Source organism: Chiloscyllium plagiosum, chromosome 5 (assembly GCF_004010195.1).
Source record: "Chiloscyllium plagiosum isolate BGI_BamShark_2017 chromosome 5, ASM401019v2, whole genome shotgun sequence".
NCBI lineage: Eukaryota > Metazoa > Chordata > Chondrichthyes > Orectolobiformes > Hemiscylliidae > Chiloscyllium > Chiloscyllium plagiosum.
In genome coordinates, this window is record NC_057714.1 from 40985542 (window position 1) to 41010940 (window position 25399).

A 25399-nucleotide genomic window follows, 5' to 3' on the forward strand; every position below is an offset into this window, starting at 1 on the left:
AGAAGGTGCAGGTAACCAAAATGAGAAAAACCTGAAAAGTCAGTCAGGTGGTGTCATAAAGTGTTTTCTGAAGGAATGTGTGTTTAAGTTAAGTGTTGAACTCAGTAGGAAATGGACTGAATTGGTCACTATTTGTTAGCTAAAGAAAATTCAGTCGACCACAGTGTGAACATATGGTTGATTGCAGCTTTTCTGTCATCCGAGGAAATAGCCTATATGAGCAACCATGAACAGGGTGGGCTGGGTCAAGGTTCAGCAAGATTGCAGCACAAACCCCCTTCAAGGGAAAGGAAGCAGATGCCTGAATGAGTGAAAGATAACTGGCTGCGGTAGACATGACACATTTGTTTGCCAATGGTCAACTGAACAATTGCTGGAGACAGCAGTGTCAAGAATTGATCAAGGATTGTTATGTTATTGTTATAGAAAAGATAAGGATCGGCCTGAAATCAAAGTTCTCAACTGGGGCAAAGCTGACTTTAATAAGATCAGTTAAGATTTGGCCAGAGTGGACTGGGAGCAGATACTTTTGAGTAATTCTGTCTCAGAACAGTGGGATGTATTCAAGAAGGAAATATGGAGAATACAGGGTAAACATTCTTAAGAAAAAAAAAGTGTCAGACCATCAAATCTTGTGAATGCTGGATATAAACTGATATACAGCCTTGGATTGAGAGAAAAAGGGAGACTTGTGTCAGATACTGAGGGCTCAAAATAGCACAAGCCCTACAATGTAGAATGTGCAAGAGTGAATTTAAAAGGGAGATTAGGAGACATAAAAGGGGATTAAAAAAGGATACTGGCAGGTAATTTAAAAGAAAAATCTTAAGTTGTTTTGCAGGTATATTAATAGTGTGTGGAACAAGAGTATGTAGGTATGGTTCTAAATGACTATAGTTGCTGTTTACTCATGAGGGATAGTCTGAGTATAGAAATCAAAGAGGAGATCTGTGATACAATTCAAGAAATTAGTACTGTATAGACAGACAGGAGGTTCTGAGTGGTCTGGCAGGCTTGAAATTAGGTAAACCTTCAGGGCCAGATGAAATGTATCCCAGGTTGTGGATTGAGAAAATTGCAGGGATGCTTGCAAAACATTTCAATTCCTTTCTGGCCACAGGAGAGGTGCCAGAGGACTGGAGGAGACCCTATGTGGCACCATTACACAAGAAGGGAGTAAGCGATAAACCAGGAAATTACAGTTAGTCTAATCACTATGGTGGGGAAGCTTGCCAGCAATTCTGAAAGACAAAATTAACCTGCATTTATAGAGGCAGGGATTAGTTAAGAACAGTCAGCACCACTTGCAATTGTAACCATGATAGGTGTGAACATGTGATGATCACTATTATTGTAATACAGTGGTGACCCCGGAATTCGAACGCCCTATTGTTCGAACAAATCGGAATCCGAATAATTATTTCGAGAAAATTTTGCCCTAAAATCTGAACATGTTTTCAGAATCCGAACACCACACACCATTCAGGTCACACATTGTTTGTTCAGTTCGTCCCCAGAAGTAGTTGTGAAAGCATCTCTCGTGTGTCCATCACTAGTTCACCTCGTGATTTGTGCTGGTTTTTTAAATTATCACCCTTGTGCATTCACCACTGCACCCAAGAAGAGCAGTGAAGCAAATAAATGCATTCACCATTAGCACTCCTCACGAAAGTAATCAAGTTATTTTCATGTTATTACATTTATTTCTTGCTTTTATTAAAAATGTCTTGAAAATGTTTTTTTGGGGGTCCAGAAACGGATTAATTCACTTTCCATTATTTCTTATGGGGAAAATAGTTTCGGAATTCGAACTTTGTGCAATCTGAACAGCCTCCTGGAACGAATTAAATTCGGATTTCGAGGCACCACTGTATTTTATAGTATACTTTGGGTATGATCCATTCCTGGGCCACATGTTATTAGTTTTGTGATGGGGAGGGCATGTCTGACCATCTTATTTGAATTTCTGGAACAGGTGACCAGGGGTTTGGGGAAGCCAATGCTTTTGATGTAGTCCACCTGGACTTCTGCAAGGCTTTTTAAAACATCCTGCATGGGAGACTGATAGCAAAGATAAGAGCCCATAGGATCCAAGGAAATTTGGTAAATTGGATGCACAATGGCATCCTGAGTGGCAGGAAGTAAAGAGTGATGGTTGAGGGGGGGTGTTTTTAAATGTTAGTTAGTATTCAGTGGTCTCCCACGGAGTCAATGTTGTTTTTGATTTATATAAAATGATTCAGACTTGAACATTGGAGGATTAAACATTAGGATTGCAGTCAATACAAAAATTGGTGGGGTGGTAAATAGTGAGGAAGATAGCTTTAGACTACAAGAGGATATAAATGGCTGGTCAGGTGGGCTCATCAGTGGCAAATGGAATTCAACCCAGATGAATAAGGTTGTATACTGGACACGATAAACCAGGCTGAAGAACACATGATGGACAGTAGGGCTTTTTGTCATTTATATAAATGATTTAGATATGAACTTGGAGGTATGGTTAGTAAGTTTGCAGAGAACACCAAAATTGGTGGCACTGAGAATCAAAGGGACCTTGGTGTGCACATAGACTGGTCCCTTAAGGCATCAGGACAGGTGGATAAAGTGGTTAAGTCATATGATATACTTGCCTTTATCAAAAAAAGGTTACCACAGAGTACAATGGGATCTTGATCAGATGGGCCAATGGGTTGAGGAGTGGCAGATGGAGCTTAATTTAGATAAGTGTGAGGTGATGTATTTTGGAAAGGGAAATCAAAGCAGGACTTACACAGTTAATGGTCCTGCAGAATGTTGCTGAGCAAAGATACCTTAGAGTGTAGATTCATACTTCCTTGAAAGTAAAGTCACAGGTCAACAAGATAGTGAAGAAGCCATTTGGTATGCTTGTCTTTATTGATCAGTGCACTCAGTATAGGAGTTGGGAGGTCATGTTCCATCTGTATAGGATATTGGATAGGCCACTAATAGAATACTGTGTGCAATTCTGGTCCCCCTGCTATAAGAAGGATGTTGTAAAACTTGAAAGGGTTCAGAAAAGATTTACAAGGATCTTGTCAGGGTTGGAGCGTTTGAGCTACAGGGAGAGGCTAAACAGGCTGGAGCCATTTTCTCTGGAGCATCGGAGGTTGAGGGGTGATCTTGTAGAGGTTTATAAAATCATGAGGGGCATGGAAAGGGTGAATAGCCAATGTCTTTATCCTGGGGTGGGGGAGTCCAGAACTAGAGGGCATAGGTTTAGGGTGACAGGGGAAAGATTTAAAAGGGACCTAACGGACAACGTTTTCACACAAAGAGGGGTGCCTGTATGGAATGTGCTGCCAGTGGAAGTGGTGGGGGCTAGTACAATTAAACATTTAAAAGGCATTTGGATGGATACATGAATAGGATGGTTTAAAGGGATATAGACCAAATGCCAGCAACTAGGACTAGATTTATTTAAGATATCTAGTCAGCATGGATGAGTTGGACCGAAGGGTCTGTTTCTGTGCTGTACATCACTATGACACTGGGAAGCACCGAGGATCAAAGGGACCTTGGTGTACACATGCACTGGTCCCTTAAACTATCAGGGCAGGTGGATAAAATGGTTAAGGCATATGGTATACTCGCCTTTATCAAAGCATGGAGAAAGTGAGGACTGCAGATGCTGGAGATCAGAGCTGGAAATGTGTTGCTGGAAAAGCACAGCAGGTCAGGCAGCATCCGAGGAGCAGGAGAATCGACGTTTCGGGCATGAGCCCTTCTTCAGGAAGGGCTCATGCCCGAAACGTCGATTCTCCTGCTCCTCGGATGCTGCCTGACCTGCTGCGTTTTTCCAGCAACACATTTTCAGCTTTATCAAAGCATGTCTTTAAAAGCAGGAAGGTAATGCTGGAACTGAATGGAATGTTGGATAGGCCACAGCTAGTGTTTTGAATGCTGTTCTGGAAGCCACATTATAGGAGGCATGTGATAGCAATAGAGAGGGGACAGGGGAGATTTACCAAGCTATTGACTGGGCTGGAGACTTTAAGTTGGAGAGACTGGACAGACTGGGCTGCATTCCTTAGAGCAGAGGAGGTTGAGAGGAAATATGACTGAGATGTATAAAATTATGTGGGGCATAGAGAGGGTAAACAGGAAGAAATTTTTCCCCTTGATGGAGGGAGAAATGATCAGGATGCATAGATTTAAGATAAAAGACAAAAGGTTTAAAGGAGATGTGAGGAAAAATGACAGTTGGAGTCTAGAACGCATTGCCTGTAAGGGTGATTGAGGCAGAAACACTCATAACATTTAAGTAGTATTGCAATGCCAAGGCAGACAAGGCTACTGGCTAAGTGCTGGAAATGGAATTAGAATAGTTAGGTGGTTGTTTATGACCAGTGTAGACACAATGGACCAAAGGGCCTTTGTTAGTGCTGTAGATCTCTATGACTCTATGAAAAGGAGTATAAGACAATGTCCCTCAGGGCAATAGCTAGCTATCTCAGGAATAGGTGTCATCTGGTCAATGACTGGACAAAGCAGGCTAATGACCTGCTTCAATCTGATTGTCAGACAAATTCTCAAATTGGGTCACTTGCAATTGTAGACATTATACAAGTGAACTTGTGATGTATTTTTATTGTAGTATATTGTAGTATACGTTGCTTCATAAAGAACAATTGATATACTCCATTATTGTATTATTGTATCCATGGGAAAACCAAGAAGAGCAGAGAAAGTAGGAATAAAAGCCTGCAGACGTTAATGGCATAGTGGAGTATTGTTATACTAGTTTCTACAAGAAACTAAAATACCATGTAGTAATTGACTTTCGGGATGGAGATCAGATAGAGTCATAGAGATGTACAGCACGGAAACAAACCCTTTGTCCAACTCGTCCATGCCAACCAGAGATCCTAATCTAATCTACTCCCACTTTCCAGCAATTGGCCCATATCCCTCTAAACTCTTCCTATTCATATAACTATCCAGATGCCTTTTAACTGCTGTAATTGTATCAGTGTCCACCACTTCCTCTGGTAGCTCATTCTAAACACGCACCACCTTCTGCATGAAAAAGTTGCCCCTTAGGTCCCTTTTAAACTTTTCCCCTCTCACCCCAAACCTATGCCCTCTATTTCTGGACTCCCCCACCCCAGGGAAAATACCTTGTCCCTTTACCCTATTCATGCTCCTTATGATTTTACAAACCTCTATAAGGTCAACTCTCAGCCTCCAGGGATCTAATGCTATAGACATTAGTCATGCTTTAGAAAAGCACTTAGAAATATCTTAACAATGAAAACTAGCCATATCATTGTTTATAAACTAGAAACAAAAAATGAAGGAAATCCAAAGTCGTTAAAAAGCATAGAGAAATTAATAGCTTAACGTTTCAGACAGAATACTGGTTCTGATGAAAAAGCTAGACTGAAAATGAAAACCCATGTTTCACTCAAGCATCAATTAATTACATTTCATTTGAGTATGAATTGGCTAAATTCTTGCTTTACGTTGACTTCCAACATTTTTAGTTTTGCTTTTTATCTTCATTGTTTATCCAACATTTGTCCACCATGTAGTACACACCAAAGCTGATTTCTCCTTGGCCGTTTTTGTCGAATAGCTGGAAAGCAACAATGAATAAGGCATCTGGCTTACGTAAAGTAGATTCAAATGCAAGGAAATCTTGAAAGGAGATCAGCCTGCAAATAAAAAATAAAATTATATTAACAAAAAACAGACATTCACCACAATGGAAATTGGGGGCCAAATTCTTAATAGAATATTTCATCAGTCTCTGTAGTGCTTCAAACCTGAGTCAAGGACACAGCACAACTGTTGATTTCAAAGATTTCATGTGCTAGACTGAAGTTAAATATACATTATTCAAGAAATTCCTTTTGGTTTTAACAAGACAAAAATTAATTTAAATTTACATAGAAACTAGCTGTTCCACAGGATATATCGATAAATAAGATGCATTTGCTGTGGAGCAGGTATTTGCCAGTATTTAAACCAGGGAATGTTCACCTTGGATCTAGATACTCCAGCAGTCAGTGGAAGATGTTCCTAGAAGGAATATCCCAGCAATTACACCAGGTTCTTCTAGAATTTTGTGATTTCAAAGCATACCATAGATAATGAAATGACCAATACATATTGCCATGTGAGGCCCCCATATCTTTGTTCTTTCTATTCCCCTTGCTCCAGCATGTCTAGGCAAACCTCAGCACAATTCATCTATTCTTCTAGTTTGCATTTACAAGAACACAGGAAATTGGAGCAATGGTGGGTCATTCAGCCTGTTGAGTGTTCCGCCATTCAACTAGATTATGGTTGATTGTTTTAAAAAATTCTCAAGGTCAGGTTCGTAGGAGAGTAGTCTGACACAGAACAAACGACCAAGAGGCGAGTCTGCTAGAATATGAGCATTTTATCCCCCGCAGCGTCGCCACAACCAGGTCTCATACTTACAACAGGTCTGGCTTATACTCACTCTACATGTTACCGGAACTGGGAGCCGTCAGTTCTCGTAGAGCGGTTGCCAACAACCCACGCTCGGCGGTTAAACGTAACCCCGGAGCAGACTCACCGAACTGGAGACTTTTCCAGCTGATATACTCTTTTCCAGATATAAACATTCATGTGAACAGCAGAGCAAGGCTAAAAAACACATTCCATTCTGGTTACATACAGATAAGAAGATTCACACGGGGAGGTGTGTAATAAGATTCACACGGGACTAAGCAACACCTCCATTCCGGTTAGATTCACACATGTATTGGGACATAATTTTTAACCGTTTCACCACATTGATCATCTTAAGGTCATTTTCTCAATTTTCCTACATTATCCCATTATCCCAGCTATCCTTAATACATAAACTGTTTTAATCTCGCTTTTGTGTATACTCAATGACTAAGCCTCTGTAAATGTTCAAAGAACAGAATTCCAAAGGTTCACTACCTCCAAGTAAAACAATTATTCCTCATTTCAATCATAACTGGCCTACTTCCTACTCTGGTACTCTGTTCCTAGGTTCGAGGCCATGCTTTCTGAATTTAATTCTGTTGAACCCTCTTAAAAACTTTGTATGCTTTAAGTGTGATTACTTTTCATTTTTCTATGAGCAAAAGAAAAAAGCCTAGTCTCCTCTATCTTCCATTTTAGAACAACTGCATCATCCCAGAATTCAGTCTGCTAAACCTTTCTTGCAACCCCCCCCCCACCTCATCGGCCCATGCGAGTTATATCCTTCCTTCGATATTATATAAAACTGTATACTATTTTCTTGGCATGATCTCACGAAGGCTCTATATATCTGCAGAAAGATTTCTTTACTCCTGTACTCAAACATACAATTTAAACACATGGAAGTGGCAATGGTGCAAAAAGATACGATTCAGTCTATTGTGTCTACACTGGAAACTGTAGGACTTTGTCTGGGAATTGGCAAACCAGATAGTGATGGAAATCTGGGGCTCCCTTCAACACTGAGGGCATACAGAAGTGCCAATTCTACTAGTTACTGTGTCATATGGCTAATATCAGAGCCAACAGCAGACTCCTGCCAAACCGTCGAAAATTAACTCAAGACAAACCTTATTTAATGAGACAGCTTCACAACCTTTAATGCTCAATTTCACCCAAAACATATGTAACAGTTGCATGCATTCATCTATTTCATGTGGAAGTCAGGGCTCCCCGTTCACTATGTGGAAGCCAGGAAAAACATATCACATGCAAATTGTGCACACATCTGGCATGTTAGATCTCCAAATCTTTACCCTCTCCCTCAGTTGTCACACAGAGGGCAAGAGACAGCATGAAATGGTGGCCATCTGCCAATGGATTTTAAGACATGGATTCCTCAAGGATTCCCACATTTATGAATTTGTTCCCTTATTAACATTCTTTTTAAAATTAGACATTCCTTTGAATGACAGCAATATTTTCATACAGATATCACAATCAATCCAAAGTAATGTTCCCCAATTTGTTAACGTTCCAGACAGTATACTTCCAAATCATTGGCTGCCAGGTGAGGGCGGGTTGAACTGATTCTCTTTCTTTATTTACCCAGCCCTTGATTGGTTGCAAAAAAGTTAATTCAAAAGGGATTCTTCCCCTTATGGATAACTTTGCTTTTCTGGGAAGAAAAGTATCTTTTAAAACGAGCCAATTTAACCAGGCTTGAGTTAACCAAAGGATGATTTCATTAGCTACTATACAGAAGAAATAATAACACAGCACAGAATAAGTAGAATTGTTCCTCTGAGACAGGTAAGAAGGGGTAAGATTAAGGAATCTTGGATGGCAAGAAGAGGATATTCTCGTCAAAAGGAAGAAGGCAGCTTACGTAAGGTGGAGGTAGCAAGGATCTAGCACAGCTTTAGAGAATTACTGGCTTGCTAGAAAGGAGCACAGAAATGGACTGAGGAGAGCCAGGAGGGGGCACGAAAAAGGCTTGGCAAGAAGGATTAGGGAGCACCCAAAGGTGTTCTAGTCATACGTGAGGAATAAGAGAATGATCAGGGAGAAGGTAGGGCTGATCAGGGAGAGCGGAGGGAACTTGTGCGTGGAGTCTGAGCAGATAGGGGAAGCCCTAAATGAGTTTTTTGCTTCAGTTTTCACCACGGAAAGGGAACTTGTTGTAAATGAAAACTTAGAGGACTTGGGATACAGTCTTGACCAGATCAAGATTGATGAAGATGATGTGCTAGAACATTTGGAAAACATTAAGATTGATAAGTCCCCAGGGCCAGACCAGATTTATCCTATGCTGCTCCGGGAAGCGAGAAAGGAGATTGCTAAGCTGCTGGCGAGGATATTTGCCTCCTCACTCTCCACAGGAGTCGTACTGGAGGATTGAAAGGAGGCAAATGTTGTTCCTCTTTTCAAGAAGGGCAATAGGGAAATCCCTGGCAATTACAGACCAGTCAGTCTTGTGTCTGTGGTGTTTTGGCTTTCATTAACAGGGGTATTGTGTTCTAAGTAGTGAATCCAAAGATTTTTTTAAATAAATACAAAGGCCCTTCTGATCCTTGGTGCTTCCCAGGATCCTTACATTTATCATGTGTTCCTTCATATGTCCTGCCCAAGGGGAGACTACTTAGAACCTCCATCCTGTCTTTGCTAAATTTAATTGTATCATAGACCTTCTCCGTGAGTTCTATACACGTATTTTCTCCTCTCACTGACTCAAAATACTCATTTAGAACTCTGCCTACATATTCTGGCTCCGTGCAAAATTTACTACTGTAGTCCGTTCATTAGCCTTTCCATCAGCCTTTTATATTCAATATACCTGCAAAGCAACTTAGGATTTTTCATTAATGTATCTACCAGCATCCTTGCTTGCCCCCTTTTAGCTCTCTTAATCTCCATTTTAACATTCCTCCTGCCCATTCTGCATTACTCTACAGCTTTTGCTGTTTTGAACCCTTGATACTTACTATAAGCTTTCCTTTTTCTTCATCCAATCCTGCATATTCCTTGATATCCCATGTTTACAGAATGTGATTGTTCTATGCTACTTCTTTATTGGCAAATGTTGGTCCTGTTCTCTCCATATTTTCTGTATGAATGCATCCCACTGTTCTGAGTCAGATTAACCTAAAATGTGTCTGCTCCCAGTTCAGTCTGTCTAAATCATATTTGATCTTATTAAAATCAGCCTTCCCCTGGGATCCAAGATGGCGACAATCTAGAAAGATCATGTTGCAGAGCTCCCCACCACATTGCAAGCGGGACGAAGTCCTAACCTACCCTCCCCAGACCATGGCGAAATCCTGGGACTTTGGAAAAGTCGTGGAGTCCCAGGAAACTGTTTGAGAACAACTTACCTCTGTTTTCACCATCCAGGGATGCCGAAGAAAAGAGCAGGTATGTTCGAGGCCGGGCCGCAGTCCTGGTGAAAGAGCTCGCAAAATCTCGCGAGATGTAGGGGAAGATAGAGGAGAAACAGCCCCGATCTCTATCATGCTGCAAAGGCATGAACAGCAGCTGGGAGACCACAAAAAAAGGATGGATGAGGTAGAACGCAGAGTCAGAGTGGTGGAAGCTGATACCGGTTCCTCCAAGGATAGGATCCAGGCCCTGGAGAAACAGATCCATAATTTGCTTGACCAGTTTGATGACCTCAAGAACAGGGGCAGAAGAAAAAAAAATTTGGATTGTCAGTCTGCCAGAGGGTAAGGAAGGTGAGTGACCAGTGGAATTTATTGAGAACTGGTTGTCGAAATTCCATAACTTGGAGGCTGGAATGGGAAGCTTGAGGCGGGGGAGGGCTCACCGGCTCATGGCGCAGAGGTCAGGTCTGGACCAACGTCCTCGTCCTATCTTGGTGTGGTTTCATCACTATAGAGATAAGGAGAGAATCGTGGAAGCTTCCAGAATCCAGGGTAAGGATCCGAAGGCCCTAAGATCATATTCTTTCAGGACTTCTCAGCGGCAGTGATCCAGAAAAGAAAATCCTATAATAGCATCAAGAAAAGACTGAGGGAGCTCAGGATCCAGTACTCCCTGAGGTATCCAGCGGTGCTTCGCTTTGACACATCGGAGAAGGAAAGAGACTTTGTGGACAAACTGACTTAATCTGCTGGGATTAAGAGGTGGCTGGGATGTTTACTTCCAGCTTCTAAAGTTATGTTATACCAAAGGATGGGTGGGTACTTTTTTTTTCAAAATATTTTTTTCACATTGTTATTCCATGATGTATTTTCTTTCTATGCTGCTTGTGTTTGTGGTGCGGCTCTAGCGAGAAGGAGAAAATATGGTTGGAATGACTAGATGCCTACTTACAGGCAGTTTATGCACGGTTCAGGTATTTAAATGCCCTGGCTGCTATACTGAAAGCGGGATGGGAAGTTGGTTTTTGGGATGGGTCGACGCCCCCTTTGGGCAGGGGGTGAGTTTCCCTATTCAACGCCATTGGCGCTTTATTTAGATTTAGATTCCTTACAGTATGGAAACAGGCCCTTCGGCCTAACAAGTCCACACCGGCCCGTAACCCACCCGGACCTATTCCGCTACCTTATATTTACCCCTGACTAATGCACCAAACACTATGGGCAATTTAGCACGGCCAATTCACCTGACCTGCACATCTTTGGATTGTGGGAGGAAACCAGAGCACACGGAGGAAACCCACAGACACAAGGAGAATGTGCACTCCACACAGACAGTTGCCCAAGGCAGGAATTGAACCTTGGTCCCTGGAGCTGTGAAACATCAGTGCTAACCACTGAGCCACCGTGCCGCCCCAATATGTTGGTTTGTTTTTGTTGTATAGAGTCTTTGATAGCTTTGCAGGTTTCTTAACTGTAGTGGTTTTAGTTTATGTAGTTTTTATGTTCAATGGATTTTGCACACTAAGGCTCGGCAATTTGTCATTCGAGTTCGACAGCCTCATTGAATATTATTTCAATGAGGCACCACACACTGCATCACAGAGGAACTATGCAGAGGAAAATCACTTATACAGTGTATTCAAAAAGAACGGGTACCCAATGAACACAGACTGCAGATTTCTCAGCAACAAACCCAAACAAGCAGACTAAATGTGTCCAGAACGCCTAGCCACTCTCTCCTACATCATAGACATCTCTGAAATGACTGCCAGACTACTCAGACCCCTTGGCATCATGGTAGCCCACAAACCCACCAACACACTAAAACAGCAGCTAATAAACTTGAAAGACCCTATACAGACAACAAGCAAAACTAATGTCATTTACAAAATACCTTGCAACTGTAACAAACATTACATTGGACAAACAGGCAGAAAACTAGCCACCGGGATACATGAACACCAATTAGCCACAAAAAGACATGACCCACTCTCACTATTATTCTTATATACCGATGAGGAAGGAAACCACTTCAACTGGGACAACATATCCATCCAAGGACAAGCCAAACAGAGACACACACACGAGAATTCCTAGAAGCATGGCATTCCAATCAAACTCTATCAACTAACACATTGACATGGATCCCATTTACCACCACCTGAGAAAAAGAACAGGAAATGATATCATCATAGGAAATGGCATCACCAACCCAAGGAAACCCAAACATATAAATAGAAAGCAGGCTACACCACCAGTACTTCATCCGGAGGCTCACTGAAGCTGTTACTTAGTATGGTGACGAAATGTATGAAAACGAACCTCAGCGAGCAAACCTACATGCATAATTTGGGTTCCGCCTCTCTGGAATCTAAATGTTACTACAGAAGGTTATGGCTAATGACTTGATTACATGGTGTACCTGGAACATCAAGGGGAGTCACTCACCAATTAAGAGGAAAAAGGTACTCTCAAGTCTTTTTCATCTTTTAACACCAGAAGTAGGGGGGTGGCTATACTGGTGAGGAGGAATCTCCCAGTTAAGTTACTAGAATGTATTAAAGACATACACGAGAGGTTTGTAATCCTCAAAGCCCTGATAAACAGGGAAGAATATGATGTTTTAAATGTTTACTAGCCTCTGGTTTATCCCCTCAAATTTCTGGTAGATGCGTTCTCTAAATTGATCAGTCTCGAGTCTCGGCATTTGTCGTTAGGAGAGATTTTAATTGTTTCATGAATCCCACAGTAGACAGGTTGCCCAAAGGCCCCCCAATACCCTCTATACAAACTAAACAGTTAGTGGACCTGTGTGTGGAGTTAGAGTTGGTGGATGTCTGGAGGCATCTCCACCCTACAGGCAGGGATTTTACGTTTTTTTCTTATCCACACAGGTGTCACACCAGGATTGATTTTTTTTCTGACTCCTGCGGCAAACCTGGACTTGGTGGCATCTTGTACTATTGATAATATTACTATCTCCAGTTATGCTCCACTGTACCTGTTGGTTAAGGTTAAGAATACCATAGTGGGCCTGAAGCACTGGCGAATGGATCCCTTTATCATGAAGGATAGTAAGTTTGTGGTGTACTTCTCCAAGGAATTTAGAGTGTTCCTAAGCATTAATTCAGGCTCAATTAGTAGCCCATCTGTCCTTTGGGAAACTGCCATAACCTATGCCAGGGGGTCAGTTATCTCCTACTCTGCGAGTAGGAAGTGGCAGAAGGGCGAGCAGCAAAGTCTCCTTAACGCACGATTGAAGGCAACCAAGAAGACTTACTTTGACAGGTCCTCGTTGGCCAAGCTAGAGGATTATGGCGCTGCGGTCTGCACTGAATTCCGTGCTCCCGCAGACAGCAAAAAAGGAGCTTACTTTAGCAAAACGAAGGTTATATTAGCATGGTGACAAACCAGGCAAGTACCTAACATATCTCACCAGGAGAAGTAGTGCCCCTCAAGCTATTATGTCGATTAGGGAACAGTCTGGGAAGCTAACATGTGATTCCAAAAAGATGAATGCAGCATTTCAGATTTTATTCTGAATTATACGAATCTGAGGGTTGTGAGGAGGGGCAGGCCAAGGTGGAGTCTTTTTTTCAAGGATCTGGAGCTTCTGGGTGTGACCCCCAAACAACAGTCTTTTCTCAATGCCCCCTTATCAGAGCATGAGGTGCAGGAGGCTGTGAAGCAGCTTCAGAGTGAAAAAGTCCTGATGGACATCCCAGGGAAGTTTGTAAGAAATTTATAAGCAGATTAACAGGCCCAATGCTCAACATGTTCAATGACTCATACAGTCATGATCATCTCCCGCCATCCCTGAGAGATGCCGATATTTCACTTATTCTTAAAAAAGGGAAGGTCCCAGAGGACTGTGCTTCTTAAAGGCACATTTCACTCTTAAATGTTGACTTGGAAATCCTTTCTAAGACTCTTGTGTTAAGGCTGGAAATTGTGTTACTTTCTACTGTTAAAGAGGACCATATGGGCTTCATAAGGGGCCGCAGATCCTCCAATAATGTTGGAAGGCAGCCTAATGTAATTCAAGCGCGTCAATACCAGTCAATACAGAGACTGGTATTTTTTCTAGATGCTGAGAAGGAATTTGACCAAGTTGAATAGCCGTACCTTTTTTATACTCTACAGCAGTTTGGCTTGGGCGAAGCCTTTGTAAGATTGATAAAAGTTCTCTGCAGCGACCCTCTCACTGCAGCCATCACCAACGGGGTACAATCAAGCAATTTTAGTATCTGTCGGACTGTCCTTTTCGCTATTGCTTTTTACATTGGTAATTGAACAGTTGGCGGAGGCCATTCAAAGGGACCCCAATCAGCTCCAGAAGTGGTGTCAAAACTACATAAGATTTCTTTGCATGAGGACGATGTCCTCATTTTTTTGTCAAATCCAGCAATTTTGGTGCCTCACCCAATACAATGTATCAGCTCGTTTGGCACTTTTTGGGGTACAAGATTAATTTTGCAAAATCAGAGGCTATACCTGTGGGTAGTCTTACGAAGGTGCTAGGTCATGAGGGCGAATCTCAATTCCCATTTAAGTGGTCATAGCGGGGGGGGGTTATGTTTTTGGCCATATTCATCATTGCAGTTCTTGATCAGTTGTTTAAAGCTAATGTTGTTCAATTATTCAACAAAATCAAACAAGATCTTCAAAGATGTGAGGCACTTCTGGTCTCATGGTTAGGTCAGATAGCTCTTATTAAAATGAATATTCTCCCCCATAGTTTGTTGTATCCTATACAAATGCTCTTGCTGATTTTTGATAAGCAAACATTCAGTTGACTGAACGACTGGTTCAGTTCTTTTATTTGGCATCATAAGCGGCCCCTTATTAAATTATTCAAAGTACAATTGTCTCACATCAACCATTAACCGTCAGCTAAGCTCACTTTTATCTTACGTGAGTAAGTGGGCTTGTGGGGACCCTGTTTTAAATGATTAGATATCAAAACCTCTCAGGCAAAGTGTCCCCTTATTAGCTTGCCACTTTTGGACAAAATGAGGACAATTAAGGAACATTGCCATAACCCAACAGTTATCAATACTGTTAAAGCATAGAGGGCAATTCGGCAAAGAGAAGGCAATATTGGTAAAACATTTTTCTTATGCTTATACTGGGGAGCCGGGTTTCAACTGGGAATGATGGATTCAGGATTCAAACATTGGGCAGCTAGGGGTGTGCCCTACATTGAGGGAGACACAATGATGGCTTTTGATCAGTTAGCGTGGAAATACGAGCTATCTAGCAGGGATCTCTTTCATTTTTTTCCAAGTCAGGGATTTTATTCAAAGTTTACACTTTTGACTGATCCCTACAAATTCGACATAGAGAGGAGGGTGTTCTCTATGAGTACACTTTCTGTCAGCACTTTATACCATCAACTGTGAGGGGGCAGCAGCAGCAGCAGCTGAGTTCGATCAACTTTGCAGAGTGTGGGAGAGAGCGCTAGGCTTTGAGGTCTCCTCAGTAGCATAGTAAGATATTTGGGAAAACATAAGAAAGATATAAAATTGCAATAGGACCCATGCTTTACAGCTGAAGATTCTCCACAGGGTCCACTTGGCTCTGGATCGTTTGTCAAAATTTAAACCAGGAGTATCTTTAACATGCCCCAAGTGTAAAGTTAGTACGGGCAATCTTAACCATTGTCTCTGGTCCTGTGATAGGCTTCAAACATACTGGAGCGGGTACAATGGAGGAGATTTTGGGTGTTAGGGTGGAGAAGGACCCGATCTCTTCTCTTCTTGGCCTGCCCAGTGTATTTCCTGTAGATGCACATAAGAAAAAACTTTTCAACATCCTCACTTTCTTTGCAAGAAAGAATATATCGTTAGGCTAGATGTCAGAAATTCCCCTGGGCCTGTCAGGTTGGTTTAAGATTGTTATCCCCTTGGATTTTCTTACAAGTATGGTACACCACAAAACTGAGAATTTCTATAAGACATGCTGGCCCTTTTTACATACCTGGACACAGATTTGTCTGCCGCACTAATAAGGGCTTTTATACAGCCATAACAATTGTGCTTTACGATTCCAATATCCAGAGAGGGGAAACTGCAAATGTATGAATGTGAAAATTAATGCTCTCGATATTCGAGAGTTAATGTATTGTTTTTCTGAGCTGTATTATTATTTATTAGTTTGTTACTTATTATTTATTTAGTTAAGTTGTTAGTTGGGTTTTTCATACTTTTTGTATACATTTATACATTTGTACATGAGGGTGGTTTGAGTTTTAAAAATTTTTTGTGTTCTTTCTTTGTATTGTTTTGTATTTCTTGTAATATTTTTTAAAAATCTGTTCTTCAATAAAAATATATATTTTTTAAAAAATCAGTCTTACCCCACTCGAGAACTTTGATTTCAGGCCGCTCCTGTCCTTTTTCATAACAATCTTGAAACTTAGCTTTGATTAGTCTGAAAATTGCTCCACCACTGATACTTTAGGTAATGAAGTCCAAGACCACACCCTCTCCTGTATTGGCTTAAAAAGCTGTGCTGGATCCATTTATAAATCCCTCTTCCTCTAAACCTTTCACACAAAGACAACCCCAGTTAATGTTAGGAAAGTTGAATATCCTATTACTGCCTATTTCTTTCACACTTGCCAGAAATGTGTCTACTTTTCTGCTCTTCTATTTCTCTTGGACAGTTCCGGGACCTATAGTATACTTCTAGCAATGTGATTGTTCCTTTTTCTTTTTTAAGTTCTACCATATGGTTTCATTTGAGGAGTCTTCTAAGATGTAACCCCTCCACTGCTGTAATAGATTCCTTAATCAAAACTACATCACCATCTCCTCTTTCATCTCCTCCCCTGTCTCACCTGAAGACCCTATGTCCTGGAATATTGAAATGCCAAGCCTGTCCCTCTCTCAAACAGGGAGAGTGAGGACTGCAGATGCTGGAGATCAGAGTCGACAGGGTGTTGTTGGAATAGTACAGCAGGTCAGGCAGCATTCAAGGAGCAGGAGAATCGATGTTTCGGGCATAAGCCCTTCATTAGGAAGGGCTTAAACAGGTCTTCCCTCAAACAGGTCTCAGTGATAGCAATGACATCATACCGAAGTTTTAATTTGTGCCCTCAACTCATTATTTCCCAAAACATTGTGGGAAGCGAGGGAAGAGATTGCTGGGCCCATTGCTGAGACATTTACATCATTGACAGCCACAGGTGAGATGCTGAAAGACTGGAGATTGGCTTATGTTGTGCCATTATTTAAGAAAGGCTGTAAAAAAAAACCCAGAGAAATATAAACCAGTGAGACCGAGGAATGCAAGTGCATAGATCCTTGGAGTCGCAAGTAGACTAGATAGTGATGGTGGCATTTGGCAGACTTGCCTTAATTGATCAGAACATTTAGGTATTAGAGTTGGAATGTCATGTTGCAGCTATATAGAACATTGATAAGGCCACTTTTAGAATACTGCGCACAATTCTGGTCATCCTCTAGGTTGTTAAACTTTAGAGGGTGCAGAAAAGATTTGCAAACATGTTGCCAGCACTGGAGGGTTTGAGTTATAAGGAGAGGCCGAATAGGCTGGGTCGTTTTTCCCTGGAGCTTGGGGGCTGATAGGTGGCCTTGTAGAGGTTTATAAAGCCATAAGGGGCATGAATGGGGTGAATAACCAAGATCTTTTTCCTAGGGTGGGAAGTCCAAAACTAGATGGCATACATTTAGAGTAAGAGGGAAAAGATTCAAGGACCTGAGGGATAACTTTTTCCACTGCATAGTGGTTCATGTATGGAACAAACTGCCAGAGGAAGTGGTGGAGGCAGGTACAATTACAACATTTAAAAGGCATTTGGATGGATAGATGAATAGGATGGGTTTAGAGCAATACAGGTCAAATGCCGGCAAATGGGACTAGGTCAGATTGGGATGTCTGGTAGTGCAGACTAGTTGGACCAGTGTCTGCTTCTGTGCTGTATGACTCTCTGCCCTGTTCATCAGATTACTAGCATTAATATGAATACCATTCAATCTTGCCAAACTCCCTAATGCCTCAACTGAAGGTATAGATGAAAAATAGAGAAAGATGAGGAGATGAATGTTACTTACAACAACACAAGTTCTCTCCTCCCAACCCCACTCAAAGTTAAATCAAAAGGTACTAAACATGCCCTTTTTCAAATGGTTAATGTGCAACATTACATTAAAGAGCTTTCCTATCTGTCGACAGAAAGAGAGTCAGTGTAATACTCAAAACCAGTAATTTTCAAGGGGAACTGCACTTACTTAAAAATATTTTTTCATTTATATTTAACAAGCATCTTTGAGATGATTTGACAATGGTGAACAACAGTATTCTCAGCTATAGTATAAGCAGACCAGCTTGATCTACCATTTCTGGGAGAAAAAGGCACATAATTCAGCAGCAAATCAAGATATTATAAATAGGCAATGCTACTTTTCCCAACTAGCTCACGACTAATCCTCTATCAGGAAAAAAACCTTCATCTCTCAAGAATTTGTCCATTTCTTTCTTGAACTGCTGTAGGCACTTCACATTCATCATCATGTGTTTAAGCAACTTGTTTCAAGGCCAGTAACTCTGAAAGAAATAAAGTATTTCCCAACATAGAAATCAACTCTTGTCCCAGATTTTATCTGCTTGCCCCCCAGTCATCCAATTTCAAAAAAAAAAAGAGGAATCAAAGAGATTAGGAAAAATCTTTACAAACAAGTATGTCCATAATGTAGAACTTGATTCCATCAACGTTTAGATTAGATTAGATTACTTACAGTGTGGAAACAGGCCCTTCGGCCCAACAAGTCCACACCGACCCGCCGAAGCGCAACCCACCCATACCCCTACCTTTACCCCTTTAACCTAACACTACGGGCAATTTAGCATGGCCAATTCACCTGACCCGCACATCTTTTGGACTGTGGGAGGAAACCGGAGCACCCGGAGGAAACCCACGCAGACACGGGGAGAATGTGCAAACTCCACACAGTCAGTCGCCTGAGGCGGGAATTGAACCCGGGTCTACAGGCGCTGTGAGGCAGCAGTGCTAACCACTGGGCCACCGTGCCCCCCACGTTGTTAAAACTTTATAGCCCTCATGCCTCCATCTCTCTAATGAATCAAAATTACTATGGATGCTGGAAATCTAAAATTAAAGAAAACAAACAAGTACAAAGAAACTTAGCAAGTCAGACAGCATCAATGCAGAAGCACTGAGTTAATGTTTCAGGTCAATAACTTTCATCAGACCTGAAGCAAAATAGTAGGCAGTGGTTAACTGTCAAATAAGGGAGATTATTACTTGTTAAACACTTTGTTGATGGTCCAACTCACCTCATTTATATTCAAATTTCTCTCTCTTTAAAGGCACCATACAAGCCAGACATTATGGAAACACAATGTGCAAATTAGAGGAACTACATAACAGATTCAGCTTGCTGCTTGATCCAAATGACCTACATGTTGCATATGACCAAACCAAATCTCAGAGCATGATCCATGTGCATCAGGCACAAGCATCCTTTGTCCATTGAAATTTGTATTCAGCATTTGCCAACCCCTTACAACCTTCTGACATACTGGCAAGCCACTTAGGACATGCCGGCTCAATGCAAGACATAGCAAAACCTTGCACTGACAGGCTGCAGCATGGATATCTTGTGCACAAGGACAAGCACCCAGCTCATGGATCGGACTAGACTGCATCACAGGGTTGCTCCCTTGCTCAGGTACCACTTGCTCACTTAGCACCTATTTGAGTGCTCATACTATCAATGCCTTTGATTAACTGGCACAAGGCAATGTGTGGGCACTTCAGCCAGAGTTAAACACTATTAGCATGGCAGTCCTGAGGTGCTCGTTAGTGCAAACAGACAGGGTATTTTGTCATGCTAGTCAGTAGAGGCCCATCTTGATGTAAGGCACAGTGAGATGTGCAACTGCATGTTTATTCAATCAAATAGCCATGCTGGAAACTATTCGTGGATAGTTCACAGTCCAATAAAGAGGGAACTCTTTAAATATCTTGCAAATTCTTCCTTAATAATGGACTCTATCATTTTCCCAATGATAGATGTTAGGCTAACTGGCCTATGCAAGCTTCCTGCTTTCTGTCTCTCTTGAGCTGAAGCATCACATTAGCAATTTTCCAATCCACTGGCACACCCCAGGAATTCAGTAAATTTCAACTATTGCCTCCACTATCTCACTGGCCACTTTGTTTAAAACAATTAGATGCAGGACATTAGATCCTGGCAACTCGTCTGCATTTAGTCAGATTAGTTTTTAAGTTGAGATAGCCTGTGATAGAGATTATTAGAAGATCTTTCCACCCATTAGCTTATCTTTGGGATGTTTATAGTGTCCTCCAATGTGAGGACTAATACTAAATATTGGATTTAAATTATTTGCCATTTCTCTGTTCTGTGTTACCCCCAATCGTGTCCTCTAAGGGTCCTGCACTTATTTTAGAAGTTCTTGATGTTTATGTTACTTGCTAATTTACTTTCATAATCAACTTTTTCCCTCCAGCGTTTTATTATCTGCTGCTGGTTCCTAAAATAAGTCCCAATACTCTACACAACCATTGATTTTTTGCTGCTTTATGCTTTTGGTTTTGATTGGATACTCTCCTTAACCACCTTTGTTAACCACAGAGGGTCATACTCATTTATTTCTACTGTTTCATCAACTCATCTACCTTGTTACAAATGCTGCACAAGTTCAGATAAACAGCATAAGCTTTGACTCTTTACCATTATTATTCTTCCTGGGTTTTAGTTTCTGAGGCACTCTTGTGCACATGTTTTATAGTCCTGCCTGTCACACTTAAAATTATCATTCACTTCTTCCCCGCTCGGTACCTCTTGTTTCTTTTTGATTCATTAAAATTCTTTTCAACTGAACCCTCCCTCAACTTAGTTTAAAACTGTCTACAACCTTGGTTAAACAATTCACCAAAATATTGGTGCCAGCATGGTTCAAAAGATGCCTATCCTAATGGCAATAGCACAGAAGGACTAACAGTCCAATTCTTCTCCCATTCTTACATCATCAGCAAAGTTTCAAAGCCTACATAAACACATTTATCTTACTGTGATTATTTTCTCTGCAAAACAACTCTGTGAATTTCAATAACCATGAGTTGTTTATCTTCAAAATCCATGGTACCCATTTATCATTTATTTCTCCAAATGCACACCTGAAATTGTAAATTAGTAGTTTACCAAAAGATTCACTAATCTATAATTTTCTGGTTCAAATACACATCCATTTTTTCACCCAACAGTTTTCTACCACCATTTTCCTTTCATTATAATTTGGAAAATGACAGTCATACTCTGGTTGAGTATACTAAACATATGTCAATTAAAGAGACACCTGCAGAGAAACTTTTAACAGCAGCTGCCAGTTGTAATAGAATAAAACATACAAGTCATATCTAGATAATAAATAGAAATAAAATAAATGAGTCAACCTCAGAGATACCCGTAGAGTTCCTTTACAGAATGTTTAGAAACATGCAACTGAATTATCTTCAATTTGTATCTTCATCATCTGCTGCGGAAGATATATAAATTTATAAGGCACAGAAGTATTCTTTTAGCTTTACATTGCTTGATCACGGGATACTTGAACCGCCACAAATTTTCAGGTATCATCTGCTAAGTGACATCCACAAACCAATACTGTTCAGCAGCATGACTACAAAACGTGCTATGTGGTCCTTCAGTCACCATTACTCTTAACATTCAGATACAAAATGAAAGATCTCCAACACAAGACACTAAGTCACTAAATGTAGTGAAGAGAATTTGAATGTTACTCATTGTTGTGGCGCCAACCTTCTGAGATTAACTCAAAAGTAGCACTTTCACCAAGAGGGAGGAGGTTATGAGTTCAAGTCCCATTAGACAGAACTGAGCTCACAATCCAGGCAACAGTTCACTAAAGTATTGAGGAAATTCTAAATTGCTAGAAGTTGTTCCTTTTGAGTAAGACATTAAATTTAGGCCCATTTGCCCACTCTGGTGGACTATCATCACCTTATTGCAATTTTTGACGAACTACAAAGAAAATAAGTGTCCTGGGAAATGTTCATCCCCAACCAACAGATTAACAGATTTTCAGCTTATTTATCTCTTAGTTCCTTTGTGGAACCCTCCGTAAGCAAACTGTCATATTAACTTCCATTACAAACAATGATAATACTTCAAATGTGCTACAGTGGCTGTACATCACTTTCAATATACTGAGGACTAGTATGATATAGATGTTAGTTCCCCCCCTGTACTGTGCAAGTCACAATAGGAAAATCAATAAAGAGAGGGCCTTGGTAATTTTATAGATTGAAGATGAGGGTTATATTTCAGGCATTTCTGGGCATTCTCTGATATACCTCATAGCTAATTTGATTACAGCTGCTGGAAAGTTATCTTCCTGGCTGAAGAGAGCCAAGTTGAGCAAGTATTACCCATTCATATTTCAAAAACAAAGCAATATATTTCAACTGAAAAGGGAAATGTTGTATACTGAAATTATTTCCCAACTATGACATTCCTCTTTAACTAGTGAAAATACAAGACTTGTAATTTTTGTCTAATTAAGTTGTATATTGTACTGGAAGCAAATGTAAATAAAATACTCTTAAAAATCTCTACTTTTTCTTTAGAGTGAAAGCAAAATACAAGCCATACTATCAGTGTACAAGTCTTCCAACTAGTTTAGTCATTTGGTTTTAATTCACATTCAGCAAATGAAGTCAATATGTTAAATTCTCAGGGTTAGAAGCAGCAGCCACTTTATCGTTTCTAATCAAATCAAATTGAAATTGCTATTTATTACTACACAAGGGCCCATTATTTACCACTACAGAGTGAGCTTAAACCAACATGATACTATTTCACTTTTGGCAGATTATATTACATTTAAAAAGTCAATATTACAAATCTAGTTCCCTCTATTCAAAAACCTAAAGATTCTACATAAAACCATCTTATTTATGGCTCACTTACTTGCTTTAAATTAACTAGTTCAATACTTAACTTTCAGAAAACTCTATGTTGATGTACGCTGATAAATTGAAAAATATACCTAATATTTTCCTAGGCTTTATTACTCCAAACCAGAGACCACTGGGTACAAGACAGCCCAGAATTTAAAATGAATCCATTCATTTTGGTGACAAACTTAGATCCATACTTGGTATATCAGTCAACATCCCTTTTCTGCTAAAAAATACTGCTCTCTCTCTAAGAGTCAATCTCAATCTTTTACTTCAGAAATGCATGCTTGCCTCACCTTTTAAGTCAGCACACAGAATCAAGCAAGCAATATGGACCATATTGCCAAGAAGATGAGTGGGAGTTTAAGAGATGCCCTTGCAAAGCAGACTGTGTGTGGCAAACAACAAATAGAAGTGCATGTTCTACAGAAGGACTGAAGCAAAAAGCTTTTTGCAAGCTGAAAATCATAACATTTGCCAACTCATCAAATAACTATGCAGGCACTGAGGGAATGTGGTGTTAGAGAAAAACTGATATCAGGATAGAAGGAGGAATGCACCCAATGCCAAATGACAACAGGGATCAGCCACTGGTCTGATCTTGAGATGCATGGATTGGAATTCATCCTTAAAAAATCACCAAAATAGTTACATTATAAGAACAAAACATGTATACACATGCTTAAGTGGACTACTATAAGCCCTGAAACCAACAATGATCGCAAAGGAAGAGCTAGTTGGCACTACCATTTTTACAAAAATGTCCTGTGTTACTACAGAAGACCAATATCAGTGACTACCAAAAGATCTGGATGCTAAAATGACCAATTCCAGAGATTCCTCATCAGGCAAGGGGGGAAAACACAAGTACACAGTACGTCACATTAGCCAATGGTTAAAATGCATGAATTATGACATGCCCAGCAATGAAACAATGAAGTGGCAAGTCTCAAAAACAGTTAGATCTAGCAAAAATGACAGAACAAAAGGTCAAGATTCAAAGTGGTACAACCCATATGGTCAATGGAATAAGATTAAAGCTACAGTAATTTTCAAATTTAAAACAATGCTAAAAATCAAATTCCTTGTAGGTGTTGCCATACACGTCCATGACAACAGTTAATTGTTTGAGCATGGAGTGAAGTTGTAGATCGACTACTCTTGGAATAGGTGTCCCATTGGCACATAAAAAAAATGCTGCTTTAGTGTGGCATATACACAGATCCAATGTAACCAAAGAGACCAAAGGCATCTAGAAAGGAACAACACTAAAACTGCAGTTACCAAACAGGACCTAATGTCCATAATTCAACCTTTTGGAATGGGTGCTTCAACAAGCCATTCCAGGATCACATTTGAACCAAATAGAAGAGAGAGATAATTGAATGAAAATAAACCCTCATAGTGGAATATGAGTGGTGTCCTGATTAATGCCTTGTGTGATTTTGTCATCGAATTGATGGAGGGCATTCTGGAGATTGTCAGTTAGTTCATAAAATACAATATATTCAGTTCAATGGGTGAAGAAAAAGATTATTTATTATGCAGGGAAGACTTTGAAACTCAAAGTACCAAATACAATCCACTGAGAGATCCTCACAATAATGCCATAGCCAAAATGACTTGGTATATATTTAATTAGCTCTTTGAATTAGAGTCTGGAGATAATAAGTGACAGTTTTTAAAATGCTTTGTTTGTAGTTAAAGCTATTCTTGTCAAATTAATTCAATAAAATATGACATTGATAATAGTCTTGTCTCCATTTCAAAATGGCAACCACTTGCGTCCACACCAGCAGTTCACACTTTATATTTGGCATTTAGGTCAGCCCATGTTTTTAGAAGGGCTTTTTGAAACTTCAATAGTCAATTCATGATATACAGAAAGTGTGGACATGTCCCTTTAAGTGAAACTACACAGACTAACTTTGCCAAAAGTCTTGCATTACACTGTTCTTTTCTGAGCACAAAGCATGCAGAAGCAAACAGATATGGTTCTCCCTTAGACCCCTCAGCTAAGTTCTATACAAAAGTTCTGCTCCAATACTTTGTCAATTTTGATTCAATACAGCTACAAATTTTCAGTTAATGCACTTCTCTTCATTCATTGACAGGTGGGCATCGTGGAAAAAAATCTCACTTCAAAAATACCTCATACAATTGGATTGTAAAATCCAGAACTGAAAGCAAACACCAAAGCTGCAGAGTTTTGTGTGGGACAATATTATAATAAAAAATAAAAACAGAAGATGCATAAATTACGCTGCAAGTCATATAGAATCAGTGGAAGGAGAAACAATTAATATTTCAAGTCAATAATCTTCCTCAGAACAGTTTGGATGAGGTAGAGAGAGTAGTTGAATGGATAAGGAATAGTATGGACAATAATCAAAAGGAGTGATGTATGCAGGAAATATTGAGCTAGGGAAGTGAATAACTGTGCGAGAACAAATAAAAATGAAACAAATACATTGGAGGTGGTCATGGGTCAAACAATGTACAGCTGTTTGATAATGGGAAACATGAATGGTGGTGTTTTGCAACTTACTAAATGAATCAGTGTATTCCAAAGGTTACATTT

At 40.3% G+C, this 25399-nt stretch overlaps 1 protein-coding gene across 2 annotated transcripts in view; it reads right to left on the minus strand.

Moving 5' to 3' along the window:
- Nucleotides 1-25399, minus strand: part of LOC122549822 (calcium-binding mitochondrial carrier protein Aralar2) — a 284028-nt gene that overhangs the window by 163246 nt on the left and 95383 nt on the right. For both annotated transcript variants that reach the window (XM_043689903.1, XM_043689904.1), the window contains exon 4: nucleotides 5563-5678. In XM_043689903.1, coding sequence (XP_043545838.1) covers nucleotides 5563-5678 — 116 coding nt within the window. The remainder of the gene's footprint in view (nucleotides 1-5562; nucleotides 5679-25399) is intronic.